At 33.8% G+C, this 20,603-nt stretch overlaps 1 protein-coding gene across 4 annotated transcripts in view; it reads right to left on the reverse strand.

Annotated features, from left to right (window-relative positions):
- LOC131693046 (uncharacterized) overlaps nucleotides 1–20,603 on the reverse strand; it is a 182,436-nt gene that overhangs the window by 145,338 nt on the left and 16,495 nt on the right. For all 4 annotated transcript variants that reach the window (XM_058980650.1, XM_058980814.1, XM_058980733.1 and 1 more), the window contains exon 2: nucleotides 15,440–15,599. In XM_058980650.1, the coding sequence (XP_058836633.1) occupies nucleotides 15,440–15,443 (4 nt within the window). In that variant the 5' untranslated portion in view covers nucleotides 15,444–15,599. The remainder of the gene's footprint in view (nucleotides 1–15,439; nucleotides 15,600–20,603) is intronic.

Consider the following 20,603-nt stretch of genomic DNA (forward strand, 5'->3'; position numbering starts at 1 on the left):
TCAATCTATGTAGACTACAGATTTCCTTAATTACTAATGTGTATATTTCGTGAATTTAGTATAAATGAAGCAATTTCGGCTTTTACAGAATCATCCTCTTACGCGTTAGAATTTCTTTTGTGTATAAAATATTGCTTTAGTTTCAGTTTAGACATTGTAAAATCAATTGAGTCGCAATAGTGATTATAAATAGACATCATTCGATTTATGGGGCTATATTTTGCATAGTTTGTGCGAAAAGGAGTTATTGAAAATATACTTCGATTTCGTAGCTGTCGTGAAGGTGCATAAAAGTTCAATTTGGATAAAATTTCAGCTGAATCGATACGATGCGAAACGATATTATTAATGAATGAGAGCATTGCAAATTCGCGACGCTCCTTTAATGTTTGAATATTGATAAGCAAGCAGCGTGCTTCATAAGATGGCAGAGGGAATGCTGTCCATCCTAATTTACGAAGGGCAAATAATAAAAACTGTTTTTGTACCGATTCTATTCGTTCTTCATGTCTGCTTGAAAAAGGGCACCAAATAATACTGCAATATTCCAATATCGACCTAACATATGCAATATATAATATTTTTATTGTATAAGGATCTTCAAAATGATAGCTAAAGCGTTTTATAAAACTGAGCATGTTGTTAGCTTTGTGTATAATTGTGTTATAATGATCAATAAAATTTAGCTTTGAATCTAATATAACACCTAAATCCCTAATTCTTTCACACTTTACTACAGTCTGATTTCCTAAGGTAATCTCAACATTCGGTGTTTGTCGTTTTCGACTAAAGGTTATTGAATTACACTTTTTCACGTTCAGTTGTAAGAGGCTTTTTTGACACCACATGTGGAAAATTTGTATTTCGTTTTGAAATGTATTAATATCCTCGGCATTTCTTATCTCCAAATAAAGTTTCATATCGTCCGCATAAATTAGTATTTTCAGTTTTTTGAGAATGAAGGAGATATCGTTCACGTATAAAATAAACAATAGAGGGCCTAAATGAGAGCCTTGTGGAACTCCTGAGGTGACTTTAATTGGATTAGATTGCTTTCCTTTAAATTTAATTATTTGCTGACGTTCGGAGAGATATGATGCTAACCATGTAAGTAGCCCAGGCTCAATGCCGATCTTTGTCAATTTATAAAGTAACATTGGGATGTCAATGCGATCAAATGCTTTACTAAAGTCTGTATAAAGTGCCTCCACGTAGTTTCCATTATCCATTGCAATCAGTGTATAATTAATAAATTCTAGTAAGTTTGTTGAGGTCGAACGACCTTTGAAGAAGCCATGCTGGAGGTTGGAAATTCTGTTTTTCATTTGAAGAAATATTTTTTCGTTAATGATTGATTCGAATAGTTTCGGAATACAGGAGATTATGGCTATCCCACGATAATTACGTACGTAAGATTTTTTGCCAGATTTATATATAGGCACTAAAAAAGATTTTTTCCATATTTTAGGGAACTGTCCAGATTGCAAAGACATATTAAACAGCCAGAACAACGGGGCAGTTAACTCGGTTGCTAGGTTTTTCATAAATAATGGTGGGATTCCATCAGGGCCAGAACCTTTTGATACATCTAAATGTTTTAGAGAATTGAAAATGTCTTCCACTATGACATGATTGACACTAATATCCAAAGGAAAATCGGGAAGAAAAGCGAAGTAATCGCGATCACGGTCTTGTTCAGAAAAAGTCGTATATATTTCTTGGAAGAATGTTGCAAATAGGTTGCAGATTTCTTCCGAGCTATCACGTACGTTGTCATCCAAGTGCATTGTTGATGGGAAATTGTCTGATTTTAATTTAGTTTTGACGTAGTTGAAAAAATTCTTTGGACAAGATTTGATCTGCTGTTCCGTTTTTGAGTTATAATCCGCAAGTGCAGAATCTATGGCCATATTTAGTTTATCGCAAATGTCGAAATATTTTTCCAAGTTCTCATTATTTTGGTTTTTCTTATATAGCTTATGGGCTTTTTGCTTCCTATTTTTCAAACTCTTAATTTGTCTATTATACCAAACGTCTTTTTTTCTTAATAGGCACCTCTTCATAAATTATCTTGAAAATAATTTTGTAAAATACGTCTACTGCGGTTACAATATTTCCTTCATTTCTAAGGCTATTTTGCCAGTCGACAGTACTTAGCTTCCGCCTGATATTGTCATAATTGGCTTTATGGTATTCAAAGACTTCCTCAAAGTCACAATCGCTGGATTTTTGAATTTCATGGATGAATAAGGAAAATTCAATAGCAGTATGAAATGCTTCATTTTTCCACAAAGGAGTTAGAGATTCAGATACACAGAAGTCTTCCTGAATGTTTGTAAATAAAAGATCGAGATAGCAATTCTGTCGATTTTTTACGTGATTTATTTGATTTAGTCCTATGCTAGCAGTTTTGTCGAAAATATACTGCAATGTTTCGTTTTCTCCCACGACTGGGATTAAAATATGTTCGTTTTCAGAGTCCGGAATAAAATCTGCGTTGCGTTGGTTAAAGTCTCCGTAAATGTGAACTTTAACCTCGGCTGGGAGTTCAGATAAAATTTGTTCAGCAATTTGGAAAAAAGCTTCGTACGATGTTATATTAGCATGCTCTGGTGGGAAATATACAGAGGCAAAAACATGCATTTCGCCGGCAATGTTTGATTTAACCCACATATGTTCAAACTCCTTAAACTTTACTGTGACTAGAATTTCTGAATTAAATTGAGCCGAAATACCCACAAGAACTCCCCCGCCAGACTTCTTTTGAGATTCATGAAGATTTCGATCGTCTCTGAATACATTAAAACCACTGCCGAAAATTTCTTCACTTTTTACGCTATCGTCCCAGCTAGTTTCAGTTCCTAATATAACCAAAAATGACGAACCTAATATACGTTTATGAATTTCTGCCATTTTGGCTGGACTTTTCATCCTATTAAAATTTTGACAATACATTAATAATTCTGTCGCAGTCTTTTTTGTATTGGAAAGTCTACCATCATTATCTAATTCTTGGAAAACACTGTGCTCAACAGCAAACTCGTCTTTTTCTTCTTCTAAGGAAAGTGTCGAAACTACCGAAAACACGAATGTTGAAAGCGGCATGCCTCACACTGTGATGATGATGGCGAACATTCCGTATTTACTGCATTTAATTGATGCGATGATATATATATATATATATATATATATATATATATATATATATATATATATATATATATATATATATATATATATATATATATATATATATATATATATATATATATATATATATATATATATATATATATATATATATATATATATATATATATATATATATATATATATATATATATATATATATATATATATATATATATATATATATATATATATATATAGATATATATTCTATAGTACATCAAACTTATTAGCAACTATATTCAAGTCAAGTATTTCTGAATCGATTGGTGTATAAATTATTGAAATCCATCAACTGATTGCGAAGTTATAACCGTACAAACCAAACATAGTTTCGTTACATAGGAGATTTTCAAAATTTAGAATGACACCCAGCCCCAGATAGTGGAGTAAGACATTTTTAATGTCAAAACGAGTGTCGAAATATATTATTATCGTTCAGCGTAATCAAAATACACACGCATTTGCTTACGCACTGGTGCTGATAGGCTTAGTGAATGACAGAGATCAACGTAATGTGCGCAATTTAATACATATGGAATATATTCAGTTCTCTAAACAAATATTTTCGTAGTTTATGGGGTTTATGTCTTAGTTAGTTGCTAGCAAGCCCAGAGATGGTACACCAAATAAAAATTGGACGGCGAATTGGGAGGCAAACGAACCACTTCTGGGCATAAGGGGAAGACGGTAGTAAAAAAAATGCGAGAGCTCAGTGTGTGTATTTTAAACGTCAAATATCTCAATACACATACACTTCACACTATTAAAAGGTGTGCTGTTCGGCCATTAGGCCGAAGGCGGTTAGCTCAAAGGCAATTCGGCCGACTAGACATTAGGCAGAATGGACATTAGACCAAATGGGCATTAGGCCGAAAAGTCAATAGGCCAAATAGCCATTAGCCCGAAGGCCAAAAAGTCAAATGCTTGAATGTTTAACAGAGAGGGAGAAGTTTATCGCACGGAGCTTACGGGACTCCTCGGTTTGAGTTAAATTATCACATATATATATATATATATATATATATATATATATATATATATATATATATATATATATATATATATATATATATATATATATATATATATATATATATATATATATATATATATATATATATATATATATATATATATATATATATATATATATATATATATATATATATATATATATTTATACTTCTTCCACCGCAAGTCTGTTTGTAATATCCAGGATGAGATCCTCTTCATTGCACTCCTGATTCGGAGCCGTCGTAGTATGTGCTTTGGACAATAACTGCCGGGCAAATATTAGTTATAGAATTCGTCGTCCGTCCCGAGCCCATCAAATTTCTCGAAATTGTTATTACATAGAAAATTTTAGCATATTTGAACAAAAGAATGTCTTATTAAATTCAATTATACAATGCTTATTGTTTCAAACGGTAAAATTAATGGTACGAACATTTTTTGCATTGAAACAATAATTAACTTTTAATCTCAATGAACATTTCCAGTTTGAATAATTTTGCAATCATTTCAATAAAAAAATTATTGTTACTGAAACGATTTTATTGAATTCAATAAACAGATATATTTTCTCTTCAGCAATTTTTTTTCACTGAAATAAATCCATATAATTAAGAAGCGATTATTTTATTACATGATTGTAAAACAAATGTAACGTAACTATAATAACAACTACCGGTGTGAAAACAGATTATTATTTTGGCAACCTATTTACCAATGATCAGTGCAAAAACGGGTATAAATATATTATTATCGTTTAGCGTAATCAAAATTCACACGCATTTGCTTACGCACTGGTGCTGATAGTCTAAGTGATGCTAAACCTGCCCAAAGTATGACGAAAATCATATCATATAAGACGCACAAGCATAGCTCAGAACGGTCATTCTCTCGCTCAGCTAGTAGAAATAAGAATGTCCACTCAACCACCAACGACAACATTCTAGGGCTACTCAATCCCTCCCCAGCCCCTGTCACGGAAAGCGCCTCTGTACAGCCAGCATCACTGCCATGAAAATAAAAACAATAATTTTGAATCGAATAATTGGAAGCTGTATTTGGTTACGAAGTGCCGATTTCCTCAATAATATAACATCTAAAGGGCGAACACGAAATTATTGCGACACCGAAAATGTCATGCCAATTTTCTTATAATGTTTAAAATCAAACCAAAATTTTAGGGTAGTTTTATACATATATTTGCTTCAAAAATCAAAAGAAAAGTTAATCGATGGAGCCTTGAGTGTAAAATTAAACGCATTTTCGCTTGATGCCCTCCATCAAAGTCTTTACAGTGTCATCCGATAACAGTTTCTCAGTTTTTTTTTCCATTTTCTTAACATGTCCTTCTCGTCTTTGACTGTCTGCTTGCTCTTCCGAAGTTCCCGCTTCATCATTGCCCAGTACTGCTCCACCGGGCGCAGCTACGGACAGTTTGACGGATTCATGTCCTTTGGAACAAAATGGACAGAATTGGCCTCATACCACTCCAGAACACTTTTAGAATAGTGGCATGATGCCAAATCTGGCCAAAATAGCGGAGCTTCGTCGTGCTGCTGCAAGAACGGTAAAAGGCGCTTCTCGATGCACTCAGATTTGTAGATCTCGCCATTTACTGTGCCCTTTGTCACGAAAGGCTCACTCCTCAGTCCGCAAGAGCAGATGGCCTGCCAAATGAGATATTTGGAGGAGAACTTCGACATTTTCTTCTTCTTAAATTTGTCGTCCACGTGGAACTTGCTCTTGCCGGTGAAAAACTCCAACCCCGGAATTTGCTTAAAATCGGCTTTTATGTACGTTTCGTCGTCCATCACACAGCAGCCATATTTTGTTAGCATCTTCTCGTAGAGCTTCCGTGCCCGAGTTTTAGCCGTCGATTTTTGCCGCTCATCGCGGTTGGGGAAGTTCTGTACCTTGTATGTATGTAGTCCAGCTCTCTTCTTTGCATTCTGGACGTAGCTTTGCGACATGCCGATCTTTTTAGCCAAATCACGGCTTGAGACGTTGGGATTTACTTTAATCATCCGCTTCACCTTTCCCTCCGTCTTTTTGTTCTCCGGTCCCGGTTTTCTTCCAGCTCCTTTGCCGTGGTCCAACGCCAACCGCTCCCGGAACAGCTTCAAAACTCTGGAGACGGTTGAATGGTGAATATTCAACATTTTTCCCAACTGCCGGTGCGACAGGTCAGGAAATTCCAGGTGTTTGGAAAAAATTTGTTCGCTCGACTCGCGTTGGTTCACCTCCATTTTCGTTGAATCGACTTCGAGTTTGACAGAGTTCGACACGACTTCGAGTTTGACAGCATGTAAGCAATACACATCAATGAGAAAGTGTGCAAAATTTGGTTGATTTTTACCCAATGGTAAAAAAGTTATGCCCTGTTGAATGTGTCGCAATAATTTCGTGTTCGCCCTTTAATCATCCCGCAAGATACAAAACGACGTTTGGAATGCTTGAATATTGTGCGTAGCGTCGAAAATAATTGTTTGTTTGGGGCTTTATAGATATAACGCCCCATATATGTATGTCGCTGTCAAACTTCATATGTTGGTATAGGGTTGCCAGGGGGCTGTTTAAAATATTCTCAATCGTGAACTGAGCTTGGGAATTAGTTATCCTCTAGGGAGAGATATGCAGAGGAAAAAAGGCAAACGGTAAATATCGCGATAAAAAACTAGCACCACTTATTGCGAACGAAGTTTAGCGTGACTTTATTATCATAACTTTTATTTTGAAAATAAGAAATGAATGCATTGGAAAATTTTGTGCGAATCGGCCTTATAATTCCGCTCTAATAGCTGAAATAAGTTTTTTTCGGTACCCGAAGGATGCTGCATTACGCAATAAATGAGTTGAATTTTTCGAGTTCCGGAAGACTTCCCGTTGCTGGATTCTATGCGGCTATGTAGCGCAAGTATTATTCAAACAAATAACAAACAAATCAGTAAATATGTATATAATAAAAAGAGAATACTGCAGAAAACTCCGTTCCTGTGTATTCGCACGTTACGCAGTTATAGGAGTTTAAGGAAAACAAAAAAAACCCTTTCAAACGTTTTCTCCCAGCAAACATTTACCCTATCGAACAACGTAAACAATCTACAGAAGATAGATTAGATGCATAAAATATACCATGCGGTAGCTTTCGGACAAAAAATCATCTCTTCATATCAACCAAAAGCAACACTGCCGGCAACGCAACCATCCGGAAAAAATCAGATAGAGGGTATTACCTACGATTCCGCCGGGAATCCGACCTTTGGATATAGGTTGGTTACCCTAATTGAACAGCATTATTCTTGTCAGTAAAGTTCAACTTACAATAGCGCCTATTTATAATTTGTTGTCTAATGTTTGTCAACAAAAATAAAAAATTAACATTACTACCCAAAAAAAGATGGGTGGGTAATGTCAGAGACATAACCGGAGTGAAGTAGAATACACTTTAGACCGGTAAATTCTGCTCTGGAATAAGCAATTTCTATGCGATTTTGTCGTCGTTTGGAACATTCATAGATTATTTGGAGTATTTTTGGAATCATCAAGTTGACAATTTGCAACATTCTTTGAAAATATTGTTGAACTTTTATGAATGAAGGCACGAAAACGAGCGTTTGACCGTCGTCCTACTACCAGCATCAGAGAAGTAGCAGATCAGCATTTTTCGCTACAAGGCCTCTACCAAACAAACCGCTCGTAAGTCCACCGGAGGAAAGGTTCCCCGCAAGCAGTTGGCAACGAAGGCCGTGTAAAAGGGCCTCAGTCACGGTTGGCGTTAAGAAGCCTCATCGCTACCGAACAGAAACTGTCACCCTGCGAAAAATTCATAGCTATCAGTAATCGAGCGGGCCTAAATTGTGGCCCAAAATAAACCACAAACCAACAAGTTCTTTTCAGGACCAGCCAATTATAAAGCAAGATATAAATGAAATTTTCCTTTGCCTTACAACCTCTCTCCCCCTTTCCTCCTGGCTTGAATTACTGTCAATCTTGATGATGCTGTGCGGCGGCGCACTAGTTTTTATTATAGTGGAAAATTTAGGTTTGCACGTTTTCCCCAAAAGTTTTTTAGCTGTGCTGTTTTCAAGGAAGTTGTAGTTGAATTCAAAATAAAATAGTTTATTTCTATTGTCAGAGATGGACCTTCCAACGAAAACTAGTCTGGCTCGCTTGGAATCGAATTGTACGGACCAACCACTGCTTTCACAAAATCTGTTATTTTCAGTAATTGTACATTCTACACAACTAGTCACAACTATTTCCAATCAGCGCAAAAGTCGAAGGTTTTCATTCAGTACAACAGCAGATTTTCACTTTTAGAAAAACAGGCAACATTCTGGCCGAAAATTTTGAAACGGAGCACCTATATCGAAACGTTAGAAAACGTTCGATTTTTGTAAATTGAATCATTACACTAACCTGTCTACAAATCACACAAATATTTTTTTTTATTTTGTGCCATTCTACTTGAAAGCGACGATATTATTCACAAGTGGCTCACTTACTATCCAACGCTCTTGGCAAGCCACTGTCTGATGCTTGTAATAACGAAACTTCAATTCGATTCGTTGTCGATAAATTGATGGCCCTGAAAAGCGCCTTTTGTTTGGGCAGTGTTCGGAATTTACTTGGAGCTTGTGTATATGGTAACAGTTTTGGTGCCATCTGAGCGGCGTGCTTGGCCAACTCTTCTGACAGCAGCAAACGGACTGCGGTTTGAATTTCGTGGGAGATGCTGCAAACGAACTGATCGTGAACAACAGCATGCTGAGTTTTTATACCTGACTACAGCACGATGTAAGCTCGTCCTTTTTTGTGTTGTCCTCAATATGTTGTTCCCTTTGTTGGTCGACCACATATTTTTGATAAAGAACAAAATTGAAATTGTGTTTCCAATACGGAGGTTATCGAACACTCAGGGTAAAAAGAGTAATGTAATACGACACCTGGGTAAAATGTTTGAGAATTGAAATCTTTTTTGAATGCGCCTAGTAAACACGAAACTGCAAACAAATGATAACTTTTTATTTTGTGTCATTCTACATGAAATCGACGATATTGTTCACAAGTAGCTCACTTGCCATCGAACGCTCTTGGCAAGCCATTTTCGGATGCTTGTAATAACAAAATGTCAATTCGATTCTTTGTTGATAAATTGATGGCCCTGAAAAGGGCCTTTTGTTTGGGCAGTGTTCGGAATTTACTTGGAGCTGGTGTATTTGATAACATCTTTGGTGCCATCTGAGACGGCTTGGCCAACTCTTCTGACAGCAGCAAACGGACGGCGGCTTGAATTTCGCGGGAGGTTATTGTCAATCCCTTGTTGTAATGAGTCGGGCGGGAGACCTCGTTTGCAATGCGTTCGAAAATGTCTAATAAATCTGTTTATGATGCTCGACGAGACTCTGGTATCTGGATGGACCTCTTTCAGCACCTTGTAGATGTAGATGTACAGTTTCAGTTACGATGCTGCAAACGAACTGCTGCATGCTGATGCTGCAAACGAACTGAGCGTGAACAACAGCATGCTGAGTTTTTATACCTGATTCCAGCACAACGTAAGCTCGTCCTTTTTTGTGTTGTCCTCAATATGTATTCTTCGCAGCTCCTCCCCTTCGTTGGTCGATACACAAGAAAATTGTGTTGAGCGCGTCGGAGTGCCGTTTAGGTACTTAGTAGCTGTAATGGAATATCTTGCTGCTTAAGTGTTTAAATTGGAAGGAAATGCTGCCCGTGACAACAAAAAGACGAATTATCCCACGTCTTCAGCAGCTGGTGATTCGTAACAACGAAAAGTTGAACAAACTGCTCTCCGGAGTGACAATTGCTCAGGGCGGTGTGTTGCCAAATATCCAAGCCGTACTGCTTCCCAAGAACAAAATTGAAATTGTGTTTCCAATACGGAGATTATCGAACACTCAGGATAAAGAGAGTAATGTAATACGGCATCTTGGTAAAATGTTTGAGAATTGAAACCTTTTTTGAATGCGCCTAGTAAAAATATTTTCCACTTCACTCCAGTTTGTTTCTGATCATATTTGCAATTTGCGTACTGAAATAAATCATAATTTAGGGTTTAACCCAAATTGCTCTCCAACTACCCTGGGGCCCGGGTCTGTTTTGGGGGCCCGCATTTTTAACTGAATTTAATTTATTTTTATTTTATTGTTGAAAATTATTGTTTCTGTTGGCACTGCAAATATACCACAATCAACTACGTTCCAGTCGTTTCAATGGTTTTCTGAAGTACGTGAACGTAACCCTATTAGATTCATTTAACAGTCCAATTGAACCATTCTTGTTTCATTTATCGCAAGTGTTTTTAAAAGTGTTCGTAAAAAAACGTTGAATACGCACAGTACAGTATGAAGTTGTATACAATTTAATATATTCTTAGCTAACTGTTACTAATAAAAGTTGGATATTTTCGGAATGGGATTGACGAGTACATGACGAAAATCAATGTATGAAGCCATTTTGAAAACTAAGATGGCGAATTCCAGTTAAGATATCTGTATAACCTAAAATATTGACATTTTCGAAATAAAATAATCATAGAATAGATATAGTGATTTGTGATGCGGATGATATGATTATAGAAAACGTTTCTCAACCAGAAGGCACTATCTTGGCCTCCAAAAGGGCATCGCTCATTTATTCGTCAAACCCGCCTAAAAATACCTCATAGTTTATACAGAAATTGTTCGAAATAGCTGCAAGCTACCATTTCTATCATCTACTCGTCAAGCCCGTTTCAAAAATTCCCAAATTTTTAGGGTTATCGAGATTATTGTTCGATCGGAAGTCTCCATCTTGGATTTCAAAAAGGTACCAAATATCCATTTTCATCATGTACTTGTCAAGCCCGTTTCGGAAATACCAATATTGTTAGGGTTATCGATAATGTCGCTCAAGCAATGAATTTTGGTAAGAATGTAAGGCGAACTTTTTTACGAGCTAAATCCCAAAAAACTAACACTTTTTTACGTACTAATTCAATTTACGAACCCTTGGCTTGGTTCGTAAATGGTGGTTCCAGTGTACACATTTGATGAAGAAAAATATGGGAATTTAACTAGATACTTATTCTACCCATTAGTATTAACCAAAAGTTGAAACTCTTTCTTTCACAACTCTCTGTCTCAGTCTTTTTAACAGTAGACTTCGCTGTTGGATCCCAATCATCGCCTTCGTAATGTTTTTTTTTCTCTGAATGTTAGCGCAAGTGTAACCACTGATTCCAAAACCGATTTTACCATGTTCAGAACCCCACAAAGAAAATTCATTCAGGTCATAGTGACAACTGCAATAGCTGAATCGAGTACCTCAAAATCAACAGCATGTACCATCAACAAGAAACAAGGCAGCATCGGTGGTGCGAAACTTCATTTCTGATAAATTTGCTGAAACAATATTCAGTTTCAACGCTTCCCTCATTCATTCACTTCCAAACTAACTGAAATTTTATGAAGAATCGAATGGTTGAGTGCAGAGGAAATATAAATTCATTCACAAACTAAAGCATTTATTTGTTATTATGTGGACAGATTGAAGGCAGAAGTTCTTTTACATTTTCGAGCATAACTGAACTGCGTAATCTATATCTGGTGCCCTTTTGCTTGACAATCCCTCTCAGAGCTAGCATAGAAACAAGATTCAGTTTGCTCCTGAAACCGAACATATGCGAACATGAATGCGTTGTACCGAAAAATCGAAGGACGAGGGACACAAACCAAACATTCGATTCATTGTGGCGGGCATGAATTGAATTTTGTTTCTCTTTCAAGCTCACACAGGGATGTAAATTTTTCTAAGCTCTGATTCTGGGCAGCATTAACGATGGTAGCATTAACGTGCGTCAAGGGAGCATGAACGATGGCGATATGGACTGTATGGCAACGTCGCAAAAAAGGATTCGAATTGCAAAGGCAAGTCGGACGTAAGCCATTCTGATGGCCAGCCACAAATATTCCTTTATTAATTTTTATTTTTTCCATCTATTACATGTTTAAAATACTGACGACTCTGTTAAGCTAACGCATTGAATCGTGTCAAATAAACAATTTTCATAAAAAATAGTTTAATTGAAACGGTTGCATCCGTGTAATTTCTCTAATCGATATTGAAATAAGAAGTCATATATGGTAGGGCCCGTCAGTACTTCAAACCCTGGGGCCCGGCGCGGCTCTCGACGGCCCTGCCAGGGAGAAACAGTCCATGAAACAGAAAATGCAAACTTATTCTTTGAAATGATTTTGGTGGCCCTGAAAAGGGCCTTTTTTATAATGATACTAGTGAGTTCTTCCTTTTCAACTTCCAAATCCATACAAAGTGCGTCCCTGCCGCTTCAGAGTATAGACGACATTCATTGCGGTTTTGCGCTTGGCGTGTTCAGTGTAGGTCACGGCATCTCGGATGACATTTTCCTGTACAGCATCAGCATTCGTAGATTATATCGGAAATGCATTTTACACCACCACGACGAGCCAGACGCCGAATTTGGTGATTCCCTGGATTTTATCACGAAGAACGGTGACGCTTGGTAGGGAATGCAAACATGATACCGCTCATTGTACCGTCCGGACGAGCATGTTACTCGTGTGGTAAGCGAGCACCCACTGATACAAAACAAGCTCGCGTGACCTGTATATATAACATTCCCGTATGTAATGAAACGCTTACATGCTCCTTTTTGACGGCTCTGCGTGAGATGTGCTTGCAAATTGCGCATTTTCATCGCTGTTTTCGAAGGATTTTCTAAACAGTCTTGTTTTGGTTTATTTATAGTAATCGCACTAATTCCGAAATTTAATACGAAATACGTGCACGAATTTCCGATCAGATAGTGCAAAAATATTGCGATTTCGTTTAGTAGAACGGAAGATATTCGCATTTCAAACCTGGGAAAATTTCTCAACTGAAATTTTTGAAACGGGACCCCATATTGAAACGTTAGAAGTATTCTACTTCAAAATATTTCACCAATGCAGTCAAATAATGATCGACCAGCTCAAAATTTTGACAGTAAGCTGGCTCAAGATGGCATCTTCGCATATCTCTCCCTGAAAGACAACTATTGGGAAGTATCAGGACGAAGTCCCCAGTATGAAGCGCTTCATGCATTACTATAAGTCAATGATGCAGTGGTCTGTTAGTTCTACACACCGATCTTTTTCGTAAAAGTTTGACGGAATTTTGTCAAGTTTTCGACGGTTTGCCAAGGATTCCAACTGATGGAAGTTCGCTGAAGTTTTGCTTGGTTTCAATCATCAAATTTCGGTGTGTACGGGCAAACCTGTTTTGTGGGCTGCAGTCTACTATTAGGCTAATTACAGTCTTCTACAGGCCCGTGCGCAGCAAATTCTCATGGGAGGGATTTTGATTTTTTTCGTTTCTTGTATAAGGGAGAAATAGAAACCCACACACCTAGAAAAAATCGTGTAAAATTACGTCTCCTGACCCTGACATAAAAGAGCGTCAAAAATGGCACAGTTTTACGTTCGATTTTAATTTTGCACGACATTGAATTGCGTAAATCACGTAATTTTACTCCACATATGGCGTGTGCTTTAAATGATGATACGTGTAACTTTATAGCACTGCTCATGTAAAGTACTTTTTTCATGTAAAATTAAACGGAACACGGTTAGGGGAATTGCGAGTAAAACCGAAACCCCACAACTTTTCCTAGACATCAAATTTTTATTCATTTCATAATGATACATTATTATTAGTACGTTTCTTTAGAGCACTTAAAGAAAAATTGGATTTACGTTAGTGCGCCGAATGTCATAAAAATAAACAAAACATACGACAGCAGCGTTCATACTCGTCTGGATGTTAAATTTCGTTGGTAGATTTTAGGGTTTTAACCGAACAAAAGCTTTTCAAATCACCACATTTTTCAGTACCTATTATTATCGGCCTTTCCTATGATCAACTAGGTGCATTGAAGATGAGTTTGAAAAATTCAATATTTTTAATTGCTTTTATAAAATGTGCGCTGTTGGGGTAAAACCGACACGCTGTTAAGATGGTTGTGTATACTTGCGATTCATTTCAAAATACTGGGGATTTTTGTGACACTTCAATTACCCTATTAGAACAGTATAGTATTAGCAGAAATACAAAGACATACTTTTATTGTGTTTATTTCTTGTTAGTCACTTTAAAAATCAAAAATTGGAATTTTTGCTTATCTGATTCTATCGAAGCTTTTGCTATTTCTGCAAAAACCTCATCAAACCGAATTTCTAGTGTTCTCTTGGTTTGTGATAGACGAACTTTATCACAATGAGACAGTGATCTTATGTATACCGATCGTTGATGATCAGTCCGAAAAATCAAATCTGAAAAAGATAGTTTTACTAAGAAGTGTGTGTGTCACTTATAAGTGAATGAATCCAATTAGCAGAACGTAGAACGCTTGAAAATCTTCTCTTACGAAATAAAATGACACTGGAGGTTGAAATGATGTGCGCAAGGATTATTTGGAAATACTCATATCAATAAATAATCCTATAGCATAAAATACTCTTATTTATAGTACTACGCTTTCGAACTTTCTTCCGCTCACTACATGATGAAGCAATAAAAAGCACATATTGGCATCATATATACTCACACATTATTAATCACGCATATATCTCATATTTAATAAAGATAAAGATTTTAATAAAGTGGAGAGAAAATAAATTAAAGGGGGTGTCGATCTTACTCCTATGGGATGTCGGTTTTACCCGCAATGCCCGCAAAAGTCACTATGTTTCCCAAGTTTTACAACCAAATTTTTTTAATGAAATTAATTTTTTGAGGCGCTGAAAAAATTAAGTCTTGTTAAGAATTTTCTGAAGAAGAATTCTGCATAAAAATTATAATTTTATTGGTTTTGTGGCAACTTAGAAAAAGTGCTATATTTCGGCATTTCGTGAATTACAGTTTGTTAAATTGTGTCAGGTTTGAAATTACGTCAACGATAAAATTCATATTTTTTTGTTTTAATTGGGACAATGTCGAGAAGGAATCTTGATCAGAAACCAACATTTTCTGGAGTTTTTTCAGCTTTCAGCGATTTACCGGTTATCTCAAATCACCATTTATTAATTTTATTTTTTTCTGACTACAGGCGCTCACATGGAAGAATCTCGAAAAATTTCTATTTTACTTTTGCCTAAATATATACAGATATTAAATCACCAACACAATTCTGAAAGACCCCAAAAATAATATTACTTACCCATGTTTATGACCTTATTTATGTGTGATCACCTCTAAATATTGATTGTTTCGGAATAATTATTGTCTTCAGTTCCGGGTTTTTGAGATTCTATAGAACAACAATGGGTATAATGAATGCACTGGCCATAAATTCTTGTTGTGATATGAGATGTCCATAGCTGAAAAAAAGAAAGAAATATCATTCATTCATAATACGACATTCCGCATGCAGCAATACCAATCCAAAAATACACACTAAGAAACAAGTACTCAGAAGTTGGCGAGGTAAAACGATCGAAATTTTAAAATCTCTCTTGTTTTAACAAAATTCAATTGTCAAGGAACTGGAAGACATAAAAAATTTAATATTAATATAGCCATAGTACTCAAGGAAGAGCAAGGAGGCGAAGGAAGAAAGTTTAGAAAAGTGTGGAATAGGGTCATATAAGCAGGCTTAGAGTGTTGCGACGACTTAACTCTGCCTTCTACCGCAGAAGTCATGCAGAAGAATGCAAATAACCTGACTCTGTAATATGCCCGGACAAGCGTGGAGTAACTTAGCACTTTATGCTGTTGGATTGGAGCCGACAAAAGTTAAGTCAAGGAAAGCTTCCACAACTCTTCGAATGTGCTGGTTTTCCCTCACACATTGCATGCCGGAGCGTTTTATTTGCTCAACTATTGTGCTTGCCACAGCAGTTGCTCCATATTGTAGCATGTGTTGATTGAGCACATGCACATCGTTGGTAGCTAAGTTAAACTTTTTTAATGTTTTAACGATATTCAATTATCAAGAGACTGGAAGACATGAAGTATTTAACAGTACTCAAGGAACAGCAAGGATGTACTAGTACTCAAGGAACAGCAAGTCAAAGCAAGTATGTAAGTATGAGTACTATGGCCAAGGCCGAGGAGGCCGCGAGAAAAATATTCTCTTGTTGGAAATGTTTTATCTTATATATATATATATATATATATATATATATATATATATATATATATATATATATATATATATATATATATATATATATATATATATATATATATATATATATATATATATATATATATATATATATATATATATATATATATATATATATATATATATATATATATATATATATATATATATATATATATATATATATATACGTTACAAAGTACCCTGCCCAGAAACGACGCTGAAGCATCAGTTTAGCTTCCGGTGCACCATCCATACACGAAAACGCATGAAACAACGTGGTTCCACGCGGCGACATCGATCACACGGCAACGGCGACCATCGAGCCAGCAAATAGGACAATTCTGCTAATTTATAGAATAAATTGACTCATACTAACAAATTGAATGAAATAAAACGAATGACTGAACATGAAATGCATAAAATTAAAGATATGAATAAAATGAATCAAATAAATCAAATGAATCAAATGAATCAAATGAATCAAATAAATCAAATGAATCAAATGAATCAAATGAATCAAATGAATCAAATGAATCAAATGAATCAAATGAATCAAATGAATCAAATGAATCAAATGAATCAAACGAATCAAATGAATCAAATGAATCAAATGAATCAAATGAATCAAATGAATTAAATGAATCAAATGAATCAAATGAATCAAATGAATCAAATGAATCAAATGAATCAAATGAATCAAATGAATCAAATGAATCAAATGAATCAAATGAATCAAATGAATCAAATGAATCAAATGAATCAAATGAATCAAATGAATCAAATGAATCAAATGAATCAAATGAATCAAATGAATCAAATGAATCAAATGAATCAAATGAATCAAATGAATCAAATGAATCAAATGAATCAAATGAATCAAATGAATCAAATGAATCAAATGAATCAAATGAATCAAATGAATCAAATGAATCAAATGAATCAAATGAATCAAATGAATCAAATGAATCAAATGAATCAAATGAATCAAATGAATCAAATGAATCAAATGAATCAAATGAATCAAATGAATCAAATGAATCAAATGAATCAAATGAATCAAATGAATCAAATGAATCAAATGAATCAAATGAATCAAATGAATCAAATGAATCAAATGAATCAAATGAATCAAATGAATCAAATGAATCAAATGAATCAAATGAATCAAATGAATCAAATGAATCAAATGAATCAAATGAATCAAATGAATCAAATGAATCAAATGAATCAAATGAATCAAATGAATCAAATGAATCAAATGAATCAAATGAATCAAATGAATCAAATGAATCAAATGAATCAAATGAATCAAATGAATCAAATGAATCAAATGAATCAAATGAATCAAATGAATCAAATGAATCAAATGAATCAAATGAATCAAATGAATCAAATGAATCAAATGAATCAAATGAATCAAATGAATCAAATGAATCAAATGAATCAAATGAATCAAATGAATCAAATGAATCAAATGAATCAAATGAATCAAATGAATCAAATGAATCAAATGAATCAAATGAATCAAATGAATCAAATGAATCAAATGAATCAAATGAATCAAATGAATCAAATGAATCAAATGAATCAAATGAATCAAATGAATCAAATGAATCAAATGAATCAAATGAATCAAATGAATCAAATGAATCAAATGAATCAAATGAATCAAATGAATCAAATGAATCAAATGAATCAAATGAATCAAATGAATCAAATGAATCAAATGAATCAAATGAATCAAATGAATCAAATGAATCAAATGAATCAAATGAATCAAATGAATCAAATGAATCAAATGAATCAAATGAATCAAATGAATCAAATGAATCAAATGAATCAAATGAATCAAATGAATCAAATGAATCAAATGAATCAAATGAATCAAATGAATCAAATGAATCAAATGAATCAAATGAATCAAATGAATCAAATGAATCAAATGAATCAAATGAATCAAATGAATCAAATGAATCAAATGAATCAAATGAATCAAATGAATCAAATGAATCAAATGAATCAAATGAATCAAATGAATCAAATGAATCAATTGAATCAAATGAATCAAATGAATCAAATGAATCAAATGAATCAAATGAATCAAATGAATCACGAATCACGAATCAAATGAATCAAATGAATGAAATGAATGAAATGAATCAAATGAATCAAATGAATCAAATGAATCAAATGAATCAAATGAATCAAATGAATCAAATGAATCAAATCAAATGAATCAAATGAATCAAATGAATCAAATGAATCAAATGAATCAAATGAATCAAATGAATCAAATGAATCAAATGAATCAAATGAATCAAATGAATCAAATGAATCAAATGAATCAAATGAATCAAATGAATCAAATGAATCAAATGAATCAAATGAATCAAATGAATCAAATGAATCAAATGAATCAAATGAATCAAATGAATCAAATGAATCAAATGAATCAAATCTCGACAAACATATGATTACGGCCTAAAAGCCAACTGTCAAAATTCACTTTGAATGGAAATTCCGGACAAACCGTTACGCGCCAATCACAGATGTTGGTAGTAAACGAAAGAGAAAAGTTTTCTCTTTCATAAACTGTTGTGAACTGTGTTCGACTAGTAACGGTTTGTCCGGAATTTCCATTCAAAGTGGATTTTGACAGTTGGCTTTTAGGCCGTAATCATATGTTTGTCGAGAAATGAATCAAATGAATCAAATGAATCAAATGAATCAAATGAATCAAATGAATCAAATGAATCAAATGAATCAAATGAATCAAATGAATCAAATGAATCAAATGAATCAAATGAATCAAATGAATCAAATGAATCAAATGAATCAAATGAATCAAATGAATCAAATGAATCAAATGAATCAAATGAATCAAATGAATCAAATGAATCAAATGAATAAAATGAATCAAATGAATCAAATGAATCACATGAATCAAATGAATCACATGAATCAAATGAATCAAATAAATCAAATGAAACAAATTAATCAAATGAATCAAATCACTCAAATGACTCAAATGAATCAAATGAATCAAATGAATCAAATGAATCAAATGAATCAAATGAATCAAATGAATCAAATGAATCAAATGAATCAAATGAATCAAATGAATCAAATGAATCAAATGAATCAAATGAATCAAATGAATCAAATGAATCAAATGAATCAAATGAATCAAATGAATCAAATGAATCAAATGAATCAAATGAATCAAATGAATCAAATGAATCAAATGAATCAAATGAATCAAATGAATCAAATGAATCAAATGAATCAAATGAATCAAATGAATCAAATGAATCAAATGAATCAAATGAATCAAATGAATCAAATGAATCAAATGAATCAAATGAATCAAATGAATCAAATGAATCAAATGAATCATATGAATCATATGAATCAAATGAATAAGATGAATCACATGAATCACATGAATCAAATAAATCAAATGAATCAAATGAATTAAATGAATCAAACTGATTTAATTCATCCAGTGAATACAATGAATCAAATTAATGAAATGGATCAAATGAATAAAAAGAATGGATGAACAAAATGAATAAAGTAAAAAATAAATGAAATGCATAAATAAAACAAACGAATCAAATAAACAAAATGAGCTGAAGTGATAAAATGAATAAAAAGAAGAAAATGAGCAGAATTAAATGCATTGATTAAAATGAAAAATTGAACAATGGTAAAAGGTTATAAATTAATATAAAGAAATAAATTGAATCAAATAAATTATTTGGATGAAATGATTAAAACTGAAAAAGTTGTCAGATTATTAAAATGAAGAAACTGAACAAAATGAATAAACTGGAAAAAATGAATAAAATGCATGCAATGAAAACAATTAATAAAATAAGTTAAATGAATGATATAAGTAAAATGCACAAAAAGAATAAACTGATCAGAGTGAATCCAAAGAATGAAACGAATAAAATAAGTAAAATGAACACAGATGAACGAAACGAATTAAAAGATGCGGAATGATATAATTAATTAAAATGAAATGGTCATATATTTGAAGCTAAAAACATTTTTGAATAAAGAAAATGAATAAACTGGATTGTACGAATTTGAGAATTATTGCATCAGAAAGTTTTGAAATGTTTTTGAAAATCCCATCTTCTGAGAAAAGACTAATAAATATGCAATGGACTTTCTAGGGCTTCCATCTTTTTTTGGTTTTATTCTT

The sequence above is a fragment of the Topomyia yanbarensis genome, chromosome 1 (genome assembly GCF_030247195.1).
Source record: "Topomyia yanbarensis strain Yona2022 chromosome 1, ASM3024719v1, whole genome shotgun sequence".
Lineage (NCBI taxonomy): Eukaryota > Metazoa > Arthropoda > Insecta > Diptera > Culicidae > Topomyia > Topomyia yanbarensis.